This window comes from Alligator mississippiensis, chromosome 13, assembly GCF_030867095.1.
Source record: "Alligator mississippiensis isolate rAllMis1 chromosome 13, rAllMis1, whole genome shotgun sequence".
Lineage (NCBI taxonomy): Eukaryota > Metazoa > Chordata > Crocodylia > Alligatoridae > Alligator > Alligator mississippiensis.
The window spans coordinates 11,415,044-11,428,114 of record NC_081836.1 but is presented as its reverse complement, the minus strand read 5'-3'; the positions used below and the strand labels follow the sequence as shown (position 1 = coordinate 11,428,114).

Sequence of the window (13,071 nt, the reverse complement as noted above, 5' to 3'; positions counted from 1 at the left end):
CAAGCTGATTTTGGTTTCCGGAGCTATTGACTCATGATCTTTCACAAGCATTAAATTAACTTAAAAAAAAAAAAAAAAAAAAAGAAGAAGAAAGAAGTAAGCACGATGCATTTCTTTCCTGATTAGAATGATTGGATGAAATGACTTTTGCTCTGAGAGCTGGCATCCCTTTCCAAACTTTCAGAGTAACAGCAGCACCTTTTTTTTTTTTCTGGTGCTGTTTAACCATGATTCTGAGAGATGCCTCATCTCAATGTAAAAAGGTGAAACCAACCGCAAAACTCTCCCTTTAAAGCTAGCTGCTCATTTTCCACTTTCTAACACAAAGCAATCGGCTGCGGTAAGTCCCTCTGGGCTACGTCACCGCACTTTGTTTTGTGACAGGAACTTCAACAGAACACACAATGTGAGCCGTGGAACAACGTGGTGGGGGGCTGAAAACTAAGCAAGGGAGAAATATATGACCATAAATGGATTCGATCAGAAGGGAACTATATGCAGTTTTCACAAACGGGGCCCAATTCTGTTCTCCTGCAAGGAGCTGTATACAGGTGTAAGTCTGGTTTGATTTACACTGACTTAACCTAGATCAGAATCCTGCCTCTCAACAAATGCAAGTACATTGCTGTTCATTTGAATTAGAAAACAAAGAAAACAGAAGCCCTTAAATCTGAACTTACCGTAGGGGGACTGTTGTGATCACCAGAAAATAGAGAGATTTCTAGGTCTCTCTTCAGATTTTCCTTACCGCTAAATGATGTAAGAGACATGGAATTTTACTGTTAACCTGCTCTCATATTTGCTGACTTCAGACAAAAGAAAGAAGGTGGAAACACTAACATTTTGTTAGAAATCAGCAAGATAAAGCAGCAGTGATATTTATTCCTCAAAATTCCCCAAATGAAAACCATCTGCTTGCTTGCCTTTGGAGAAACTTGTCCCTTTGGGTATATATTAAAAAACACAAGCGCAAAACAGGGGCCCTACAACCTCCACCAGATGTTTAGCACCTGGGGGCTTTTCAAGTAATTGACCGGGAGACTATTTTTTCAAGTAGCAGAAAAAATGGATCCCTACAAGTTTCTGCACTGCCAATACTCCCATTTCTGGATGTCTTTAGGGGAAAGACCTCAGTTACAAACAGGATCACTTTTAGAATCACACACACACAGCCCTCCCCCTGGACAGAGAAGGAATCAGGGTTTGAAGCTTTGACAGTATTTTGCAAAATGACAGTTACTTAAAACAACAAATATGCATCACAGTGAGTCATCTGGTTTCCAACTCTTGAGTCAAAAAAGGCTGATTCCACCTAAACCGAAACCTGGCTCTCTGGCAGCTTGCATGTTTAATGATACATATCTCTGCACCACAGCTTCAGACAGGATGTGGAGGAAAAGAATGAAAAGGGGATGGAGAAAAGGGGGAGGGAGAAAAAAAAACAACACTTCTTTACTGGTCCCAGTGTCACTGCAAATAAAGACCATGTCAAGATTTAAACCATAATAATGGAAAGGCTATAAAGGTCCCTGCTATAATGTTTCCTCTGATATTCCCTTTCATAAAATGCCCTCTTTATGTTGCATGCTTTGCAATAATACATGTAATGTTTGCGAACTAGTCCCAGTGGGGAAGCCATATCATACAAAGCTATACAGAATACAGCATTAAAAACCAGACAGTCAACTTCCAGGCTCCCCAACACCAGTGTCTGCTGTACCCATCTTCTCACAGAAAGTGCAACAAACACAAGAAGACAAGTTACCTAAGGCAACTGGCAAAATTTGCTCAGCTGAAAACAGAGCTGTGTGCACTGAGTTACCCTTTCCTCCATCCCAGCACCTCCGAGGCTGGAATGACTAACAACTACCCCAAGCTCCCATTCATCCTAGCATGTTCCCTGCATATTTTCACAGCTGTGCCAAGCAGATATGCCAGCACCAGGAGCTTCCTCCTGGCAGTACCAGCTAGAAATGTCTGTGCCACAAGCCTGTTAGCGCCTGGCCTAGAAGTCTCCATGCAACAGTGTGCAAAGGATGCATATACACTAGCTGAAAGTTGGGCGCAAGTGCTCGAATATTTTACTCTGCGTTGGCTGGACAAGCATCGCTCCAAGCTGAGGAGCTGTAGTACTAACAACACTCTGCATGGAGTTTTAACTTTTCCTTCCCAGAAGGAATGGCCCACAGCAGCGTTCCCTGTAATACGTGCAGTGTGTGTGGCCACTCAGGCACGCTTGGCAGTGCGGCATGAGCGCGCCTGCGCACACCGCACAGCTTAGAGGGAATGGTGGCCCACAATGGTCCAGTCCCTGTGCATGGGTTCATATAGGCCACGTTCATGAAAACCACAACTTCATCTGGATCCCTGAGTTACTTAAACACTGCATCTCCCAACTGACCCAATAGCATCAATCTGAGAAACACCCATTACTTGGAGACCCTGACCAATGGACTGTGAAGCCAAGCTGCTGCTGCATGGGGTTGAGGCAACCTGGCATTAAGCAAGAGGTTGCCAAAAATAGGGTGCAAGGAGGACTCATCACAGTCTTGACTGTAATTCTCAATCACTGTGCAGAAAGTATTTATATCCTGTTGGCAGCGTGTGTAACCAATGCGACTCTTCGTGTCAGAGCTGTCAATTACAGCCTTGACTTATGAGGAAAGATTAAATGAGCTAAATATGTAGAGCTTGGCTAAGAGACCAGGATGGGGGTGGGGGGGAAGAAATGCTGCGAGAGCTGCCTGCAAACATCTGAAGGGTGCAGATGCTTAAGAAGGAAAGGAATCATTTTGGTGGCACAGGAAGGCAAACAGGAGTAGTAGGATGCCTCCAAAACAAAGGAAATTTAGACAGAATAGCAGAGAAAGTTCCTGACTGTGGAATGGTTTCCCAGGGGACACCAGCGCTCAAAGGCATTTGAAAATAAGATTTGCCAAAACACCAGGAAATAGGTTGCACTGGATGGTCCTCGTTAGGCCAAGGGGAGATCTAACACACTGCATCTCCCTGAGATCCTGGCTGGCCACAGGATGCTGCCTTTCTTGCTCCCAACTGCTAAATCATTTATAATTTAAAAAAAAATCAAAATACATGAATATTTAGCTTCCCTGCTATCGCTTTTCCATATCAACAATTACCATAAGTGTCCCTGAGATGTTACAGGATTGCAAGTGGGAAGGGGAGATGCTCCACTTAGCTGGGACAGGAGAGGTGTTCACCTAGGAATCTTTCCATGGACATGTTTGACAAGTCCTGACATACGGAATTGCTGTAGCTACCACAGAAATGCTCGGAGAATAGCTGGGAAGTAGTCCATATGATGAAATATTTAAGATGCTCAAACATGTTTTTTTCTCAACTTAACTTTTCTACTTTTGTGAGCCTGGCACTACCCTCCACCTCAGGGTGGCTGCATTACAGCAGTAAAGTGATTCTAGAGAACACACCTAGGGGAAAGTCCTTTGAGATGCTTGGACCTGTCATCCCACCTCTGTGCCCCACTTACTGCAGCATTAATATAGGGAGGGTATTACCAACTCACCTGCCAGAAAAGCTATCATGAGCTTTAACTATTGTGTGGAGAATTTGAGGGGGAAAGTGCTATTGAAATGGCAAGCTGCCATTATTGGACAGAAGTTCAGTTTCTGTTACTCATTCAAGCTTTGACTGTTAACAAGAGAGTCAACCATGATGGCAAGGGAACACTTGTCCATTAGGAACTGAACTAAGCACTCCCTGGTATATGAAAGGATGCAACTTTCCCCGAGTAATGGCAAGAGGGAGCCAAAGCCAAGAAAAGAGGTGAACATTTTCCCTATATGTTTGTCTTATTTGGGAACCATGGCCACTGCAGTGTGAAGACAAGCTACTGCTGCACAGGGTCAAGACAGCCTAGTGTTAAGAAAAGGGCTGCCAAAAAAGTTGTCAGCAGGTTAACCCTCTTGGATGAAGTTAAAAGTAATACAGGCATCATCTGTGTGAATACAAGCCCACAGTCCAATTGCTCAGGGGTGGCAAGGGGAGAGTAAAGAGTCTCATGTGAAAATTTCAAGGGTGGGACTCAATCTGGAGACAAGCAACTCCTCCACAGAATAAGGCTCCTGTGCAAAATTACTTAAAAAAACCTGGAAAAGCAGTCCACACCGTCAGGTTCAGAGTCTCTCTCCTTCTCTCTGCAGGAAGAACTGTGGGCAGCTGCTGCCCTCTGCAAGCTGCTCTGCACATAGCACATTCTCACACACGCATGGTTGGAATGATACCATTATCTCACCTTGATCCTACAACCCGTCATTACCAAAGCGGGCACAGTGCAGGCGCCTCTTTGCCGTGCGCCGTCACCTGTGCAAAATTAATAGGCGCCCTTTCCGACAGCTGGGATGCATATAACAAAGGGCTCCTGATCTTTCTGGGCAGGCAGGGAGCCAGGCTGCCAGGCGACACAGAATCACAAGCTGGCACCTAACCACACTTGGAGGTAAAAATGCCTAGCAAGTGTGGAACGTTTTACACCTCAAAAGCATAACATAAGCATGGGGGAATTCATCATGCTAAAAGAGAAACTTTCAGATCAGTCAGATAAGTTACAGTAAAAAAAGCTATGGCCAAACATTTAATTATGGGTGCCTGGAAAAGTGGAATGATTTTTAGAGGTACCAAGTGCAGCTCCCAAGGATTTCAGTAGAAGATAGGAGAGCTCAGCACCTCTGGAAGTCAAACCACTAATGAAGATGCCTCCAGTAGGCACCCAAATTTAGAAGATCCTGGCAGCATTTTTAATGTAAATTTCCTATGCTAGTAACACCACCTCTCAGTATGAAATACACAGAAAACCACCTTAAAAGTCTAATCAACTTGTGGCCACTAATGTTGTTCACCTGAAAGAAAATAAATCTGCTTGCTTTCATTCCTCAAACACTCACCTCTGCAGGAATGCACTCAGAAAACTCTGCAAGCTGCTAACTAAGGAGGTGATGAGCTGTCACTATTGCTACTACACAGCTATGAATTGCACACTTCCTATTTAACTCTATTTGTTATCCTGTCTCATCCACCTGCTCCAAATTGTTTTTTTAACTGTAAGATCTTTGGGGCAAGGACTATCCTTTGCTGTAGATTTTTTTTTATGGTACCTAACATGGGACTGCAGCAAATGTTCAGGTCGCAGCTTTCCTGTTCTCATCCACTAGCAAAATGCTGCGATGTTTGGGTTGTAAACACAGTGAGCAGAGGAGAAATTTAAAAAAATATATACACCTTTTATTTGAGATTAAAAAGAATTCCAAGAAAATCTCCTTATTGATCTCAGATATGGAGCCTAACTTGACCTGATAATGTCTCTTTAACTATGCTCTGTAAGTAAATTTGCGTCTGCAAGTTGTGTGTATATATTTGTCTAAATCAACAGAGTAAAAGGAATCGACAGATTAAGAGAGTACATTTTGCATGAACCACAGAAAAAGTCAATGAACACTCAGCAATGAGAGACAAAACCAGGCAAAAAAAAACACAAACCTCAAACTCATCAAAAGGTCAAATGCAACAGAAGACTGTTTGATAAATTAAAGCATTCTCCTGCAGCAAACCCACGGACACTGCAAAAGGTAACAACACAGCTCTGGCTCCCTTCTCGTGGCCTGACAGAACTGAAACCCCCCTGCTATTGCCCTGCAAGGCCTGATGAAATTGTTCTCCAGCACTGCAAATCCACAGAAGCAATCCAGGAACTCCCCAAACAAACTGGAGCATTATCGCACCATTAGGGTTACTGCCGGTACATGAGGTCACAAAGCTGATAGTGTCTCTCTCGCTGACAGTGGTAAATTATCCTGACTAATGTTTCGCTGGGGGCTATAAGTTAGTTGCCTACTGACTCCGGCTGTCTGGGAATCCCCTCTGGATAGATTTACTTTTAGAGAATCATTCAGTGTAGGCCGCCTCTCTGGACAAACCCACTGCAGCAGACAGAAAATTTGTGTAGCAAACAAGCATAAATCTCGTTTTTAACTGTAATCTATAAAAGTTGGGGGGGGGGGGAGAAGAAGAAGAGAAAATGTAGGAGAGGGGGCGTCCCACAGAAAATAGCCGTCTCTCCTAGCGGCTCTCAGAAGCTGAGAGCTCCTTCCGAGAAGGCTGCCCACTTCTGCAAATCCCAAAGCAGAGGCAAGGATTTTGGAACGTGCATCAAAATATCCAAGGGTCCTAACAGTACATGTGCTCACCAGAGCTGTGTTGCTTCACTCGAAGTAGGAGGTTTTTCAAGGGAAATCCCTTCCTTGCATTCATTCAAAAGTTTAGGTGCAGACAGAGGAAAGGTTTTTGGAAACTTCCTATCATTAGGCAGCCCTTAGGCTTCCCATGGAGTGGCTGGCACAGACAGACAGTGCCTGTAACATTATGGAGGAAGCCTAACATGCCTAGAAGTAGAACTTTTTCAAGAGACTTTTCTTTAATTAGCACTCTCCACAAATTGTTCAGCAAAGTAGTCAAAAACACAGAGGCCAATCCTGAGAGATGCTGAGCAGTCACCACTATGTTCAGCTTCAGAGCACACACTCAAGAGATGGCAGCCTGATGGTTAGGGCCCAATCCTGCATCTTTTAACCATTTAACTCAACAAGCCTGCTTACAGGATTCAGGGTCCGAGGCTTCATTGGCACCAACGGCATCAGCTAGAACTAAAGGTGCCCAGAGTTTTTAATTAAGCCTTTAACCTCTTTCTAGAGGAACCCATGGGAAACTGTCCCTCAACCTAGTCTAGAGAGGAAGGAACATAAGGAAATGAGCAACACTAACAATGGGAAAAGACAACATGCAGTCTTTTCTGCTGCTCAGCACTAGGCACTCAAATCAAGCCAAAAGAGAGAGAAAAATCAAGCCTGTAGAGTCCTGCACTGCTGTTCTAGTTTCTGTTCTCAGAGGGATTACCCAGTATAAATATTTACTATGATTTCTGCTGATTTAGCAGCGCTTTCACACAGCTCGGACAAGGCCCCTCGCACTTGGAGCACCCAGGAATCTAACTGCCCTTTCCAGATGCTCTGTGCTCACTCAGCGATTGAGCTCTAGCTACACCTCAAGAGTCTTTGATTCAGAGTATTTCAAGTTCGTAGAAAGGTGCCAAAAAGCCCCTGAGACTGAAGTCCTGTGTCCCCACAAAAGCAAAGTATGGCCTGTGGCAGGTTCTCAGCCATGTCCTGGAGGGACTCTCTCCAGGGCAAGGGGTAAAGCCAGTTCCAAGGTCAGGTCAGCCACTGGCACTGCTACTCAGACTTACAGTAAGGTGAAAGGCAGTGTAACCACCCAGCAAACCTAATACTGAACACAAATTTTGCAGAGGGAGCCCACAGGGACTAAAAATGCACACGATACAAGTACTCCTCTGCTCTAGGAACTAGACCTATGATTTTCAACCAGGGTGTCAGGGCAGCTTGGGGTATCTATCGCCAGATCTTCTGAAGGGTACCATGAGGTTTTAGGAGATGAGCAAATAAACTAAGCAGATAAGATATAAGGGACTCAGGCTTGTCCCCGCCTGAACAATGCCCCCCCCCCCCCCCCCCCCATTGTACAGCCCCTCTACAAGGAACGTAGAGGGGCTGTACATGCATTGTAATACATAAATCATTTTTTGAAATGGGGTTCACTTGATTCACGAAAGTTATGGGGAGATTCCTCGAATCCAGTGAGGGAGGCCTCGAGTCCAAAAAGGTTGAGAACCACCGAACTGGACTAAGACTGCCAACTCATTCTACAAAGATCTCTGGGCTGCTTCTTGCTCACCTCTCCAGGCTGATCCAGAAACAAACCAACAACCCATCAGGAAGAAGGGTTATGTTACTCTCCAATCCCTGAAGTGACAGCTTCAGCTCATCTGTACATCTGCATTGAGAACAATTTTGATTTTGATTTCATTGATGCAAAAGTCTTAACTCAGAGTACTGGTTCTCAACCTTTTTAGATTCTAGGCAGCCCCTGACAGACTCAAGGCAACCCTAGGAAAATGCCAGCTCTTACTTCTGAGTGAATGTGATCTCTTTTATTAAACCAACCATATAGTTGAAAAAAATTATTCTTTGCAAACTTTCGGGTACAAACACCCTTCTTCAGGCAGAGGGCCCAAAAGCTTGCAAAGAACAATTTTTCCAACTATTTATCTGGTCTTATAAAAGATATCACATTTACCCAAAGAATCATGTCTGCCTATGTCCTTAGACCAGCCCAGCTACAAGTAACACCCTCGATCACTTAGTTTTCACTCTTTTCTTGCCTATGGACAAATAAGAGCAGTTTGTCTGTTGCAAAAAAAAAAAAAAACCTCAAAAAGAGCACAGCTATGGATTTGTATTTGAAATCTCTGGTTTTATCCTGTGAATCAAGGTTGTACACCCAACAGCACTAACACTGTGTGGCACCCCATGGCACCTTGGCTGAGAATCACTATCATAGAGGTTCCTTGAATGATCCTCTTCAAGTTAACTGTGGTGTCAAGATAGATCTCAACACCACTTTGTTTAACCGAGTCCTCAGGTGATTTCCGGACAATCAAGCCCAGACACAATCGCTGAATTTCTGACTGTATATAAGAGATGATACATTGACTTGTATAATTAAGAGCTTGGAAAATCTTGTGGCGAATGATTTAAATTCCCCTTTCCATTTTCTTTTTTAATTCTCACAAAAATAGGGTTTTTTTAAAAAAAAAGGAGGAAAAGGACAAACTAAAGTGACAATGTGTGAAAATAATGAAGCTGAATCCTCCTTGTGTTCTAACAACAAAATATGCTACCTCAAGGAAAACTCAGATGTTTCCAGGACAGACTGTATTTTGTAGCCTATGTTCAGAAGAGCTTAGAATCCAGTAACAGCTTTCAGTGTTTGAGGCAGAAGTCAGTACCACATCTCTCACTTTAAAATGTCCCTTCTACATTAACATGAAAAATGCACTGTGGATGCAGTGGCCAGAAGCCTTCCCAAACACGCAGAGAGGTGCGCGGTGAAGTTTCTAATGCAGAAATGATCTAATCAACGGGGAGGGGAACTAGAATTCTAGACTCCTCTTTTCTACTGCCAACTAGTTCTCTGACCTTGGAAAGGCACTTCATCTGTATGCCTGAGTTTGCTCTCATGTAAAATGGAGATAACACTGACATACCTACCAGACATGTTACGAGAAATAATGAATTCAGGTCTGTGAAGTGCTTTGAGGTCCTTGGATAGAAGGGGCAATATAAGTATTGCAACTGCTAGTACTGGCAGGGAAAGGATTAAAGACTAAAGGGCCAGAAGAAGTGGGTGAAAGCCCTGGGGTCTTGGTGCATACCAGCTAATTCTACACTCACTGCCTCAGAGACCCATAAAGCAGGGGAATTAAATGCCTATGTTCCACTGCCTGAAGCTATTGCTGGCCTCCAGAAACAAAGGGGGGAAGAACACATTGAAAATGAGAGAATGAGCAAGAGAGAGGGAAGCTAAATGGTTCTGCAGATGCAGGAGAAATGGAATTGCTAAGGCGGACAGAGAAAATACCCTGGTTCTCGTGCCATGAGTCCAGAGACTGCACCTCAGTAAGAGCAGAGTGATTTACATTTACAACCAGTGCTTGCACATTTACAGCTAGTGCTTCTCCCAGACACAAAGCAGCAGCTGGGGAGCAAGTAAGTTTTGCGGCACGAAGAATTAAGCAACATGTGGAAGGCCCTTGTGTTTAAGTGCTTTTAAGTCAGGGGCTCTGCCTCTGCAGGTTCTCCTCCAGCTCAGGTTCAGACTGGGAGCTGGGGTATGTGTTACTTTTACTGCCCTCAAATACGCTACGGTAGGTTTGGCAGAAATGAAACCATGGAAAGTGATTCAGAAACACTTCTGAGGCAATGGGGGCATGTTGAAAAGCATCCAATGGGGGAGGCAGAGAAAAAAAGAAGAAAAAGAAAGAGAAAAGAAAAAAAAACCCTAAAAGTAAAGGAAAAACAGAGAAATGAGGGTGAAGAAAAGAAACAAAAGAAAAGAAAACAAGAAGAGAAAAGGGGAGCTCTGCTATTTTAACCTCTCAGAAAGGGGTTTTGTCCTCTATAATTAGGTCTTTTACACATCCCAGCACTTTGAGTTACTGCAAAAAGACAATCCTATTCAAATTCTGCAAGTGCTCAGAGGATTATGGGAGATGGCTGTACAAACAAAAGCCGGGGGCAGCAGAAAGGGACGTGCCAGTGTCACTGCTCAGCCGGACTCAAGGAGAGGCTGATCCCGCACCGACGATGACAAACGTGGCTGTAAACAGCAGCGGAGCGAGATGCTGACACTCTGCTAACACAAGGTTACACTTCCCACCACAGAGCTACAAGGCAAATTTTAATGGGCCAAGACTGACAGCAGGGAAATGAGTGTCCGCTGCAAAAATTACAGCTCCCCCCGCCCCCAGCCCATTCTCCACTGTCAGTGCTGTAACACAGCGACCTCTCATTAGGGAGGATTTTTCAAATGTGGACAGTTTATCGCAAAATGACTAGATGACTCGAGGGATTCATGGTGGGAGAGAGAACCCCTCACCTCCTATTTGGTGTTCAACGCATGTGCACATCACGGGCAACTATTAGGAGACCTGCATGCCATGAGTTTGGTAGGGTCCCATCTTGAAAACTCCAGTAAGTCTAAAGGCTCCCACAGCTCCTACTAGGCAACAAACCTCATCCTGCACTGACTAAAGGCAATGAAGCTTGAAAGTGCCGAGCATGTAGCCGGTGTCATTCACCACCATAGAGAATAATGTCCCTGGACAGGCCCGCTGAGGTCACAAGCATAATGCAAGCTGGATTTGATCCTAATGTGCCCTTCGCTGCCTGGCATAAGATGCCAGCATGTCACCTTCTCTTCCTATAGCTGTCCATGCGAACTTGAACCTCTCTGCCTACTACTTTCCAAATGAAGGGGCAGATCCTGAGAGTTGTTGAGCACTCCTCAGCCACTGAGGAAGCTGGAAACATATATCAGATTCTGGTCACAATTCTTTTTTCACTCCTACAAGTCGGTGAGAACAAGCTTCCCTGCCCCACTAGGGAACATCAGACCAGGAGTCAATGGGGCTCTGGCTTGGGTACAGGCTCTCCCTTATTGAACTGGTTTTGGTTCCAGGTCAGAGATTGTTTGGGTATTACCACAAGTGTTTTTGCAGCATGACACCATATGGCTATACGGCTGCCACATGGACCCACGCCCTGCTTGTGTGCATTACTGAGGAGCAAACACTGTTGTGGGGACAGCGGAGCCACAGTAGAGACTGGAGGCTAGGTCATCTGGCTCCCAGAACTGAACTGCTCATTTAATAAGGCTTCTACAGACACTCAGCTGGAAGCAATAATGACTTTTAGGCAAACGTGACAGAGGCTGGGGAAGCTTAATATTAAAAAAATTTAAAATAAGGAGAATGGCTCCACCTTTCAAGAGGGCTCTAATTAACCCAGAGGCAGGATTCGCCATCATGAGACTGGAGGTTATTTTGAGAGTCTTATAAAAAGTATATTTATAAATAATCTATCTATATTTATATATAGCTGCTATGTGTTTTCTTTCCTCTGAGCAATTATGCAGCAGTATATAAAGAAGGAGAAAGATATTAATTAAGTCGAAGGTAATGTTAGAGTTCGCCTGGAGAGACAGAGTAAACTCTAATCCAAGACAGGCTGAGAAGGTTTGCAGCCTGTTATGGGCTTCCTGAAAAAAAATACAATCACAAAGCACAGAATGTCAGCAAGAAAAAAGCAGTTTTGGGAAATCTCAGCACAGAGAGATCCAAGCAATTAGGGTCGATTTGCAATGATACGTGGCTACAGGGATCTGCATTGCAAGGCCTGACTACTCAGGTCTCCAAATTCACCAGAGTCCATGCGCTCCAGCATTATCTAAGGGAGAGACAAGGGAGGGTAGGACAGCCCTCAGTCTCTTAAAAGAAGACTCTTTCCTTTAAAGCTTTGTTCCCAGAAGCTTCAGATAAAGATTCAAATACAGAAATGGTTTAACACTACCAATACAGGGCCATAATGGAGAGCGGCTGGTGTTTAATATTACACACGCAGTGCCTGGTCCCACATCTTCAAGCACACACAGCTCCCACTGCAGATAGCTTGCATTCAACGTAATCACCATGGGGGAGCCAGAAAAGAGACTTAAAGAGAGGAGTGATGCATTTAGAGCAGTAAAAGGGTAGATGGTTTTGGCAGTGTTTTGATTGGGCTGAAGAGGGCCAAGGAGAAAAACCAGGAGATTGTAATAAGAAGTTACAGCAGCCCACGAGACAAAACTGATGGCTTTGTTCCCAACCCACATCACTGTAGGGTTTCACTTGGTTATCTTCTCACACAATAATCCCAGAGCCCTTTCCAAAACAGTTCAAGAAGTCAAAACATTGGATCATATGCAACACTGGCTGCCAGCAACCTCTGAGCTCATTCACGGTGCGTTTGAGGGTAGAGTCAGTTCAGGCTGAGGTTTCTGAACTGAAAGGCTTGTCTATTAGACAGTACCCTTTAGGACCTCAGCTCAAATCATGCCACAGAGGTCTTCCTTCAGTGGGTTCAGACTGCTTACTAATAGGCATTGATCATCAGCGCGCACACACACATTTAGGACAAACAGCTCTGGCTCAAGGACAGCACAGGTCTTGGATAAGCAGGGAGGCCTGGCTGACCCATATCTAACCCCTGGAAAGGCAGGAGGTGATGGCCAAAGGTCAGAACTCCGAGGTCACCAGACGGGCAGCACTGGACTGTTTCAACCTTTTCTCTCAGTATAACACCTGCTCTAAAAAGAAGGGGAAGTAAAGATACAAAATGGTGCAACTGAGGGAAACACTCGTACAACAGGGTTTAATAGCGTGAAAAGAATTATATGCTGCATCTTGATGGACTCACCAGTGACTCTCGGGACGCCACATTCTCAGGTGCAGGGGAAGAGCCAGTCTGCAAGGCAGAGAAAAGAAGTATGAGCTTACATTGCCACCTGATGGACACAGCTAGAAGTGCTTGCGTATTTAGGCTGCACAGCACCTAACCACAATCTGGGCACACAGAGCCATTACTG

At 44.5% G+C, this 13,071-nt stretch overlaps 1 protein-coding gene across 1 annotated transcript in view; it reads right to left on the bottom strand.

Annotated features, from left to right (window-relative positions):
- PEX14 (peroxisomal biogenesis factor 14) overlaps window positions 1-13,071 on the bottom strand; it is an 88,682-nt gene that overhangs the window by 65,344 nt on the left and 10,267 nt on the right. The window contains exon 2 of the mRNA XM_014610404.3: window positions 12,903-12,950. Within this exon, the coding sequence (XP_014465890.1) occupies window positions 12,903-12,950 (48 nt within the window). The remainder of the gene's footprint in view (window positions 1-12,902; window positions 12,951-13,071) is intronic.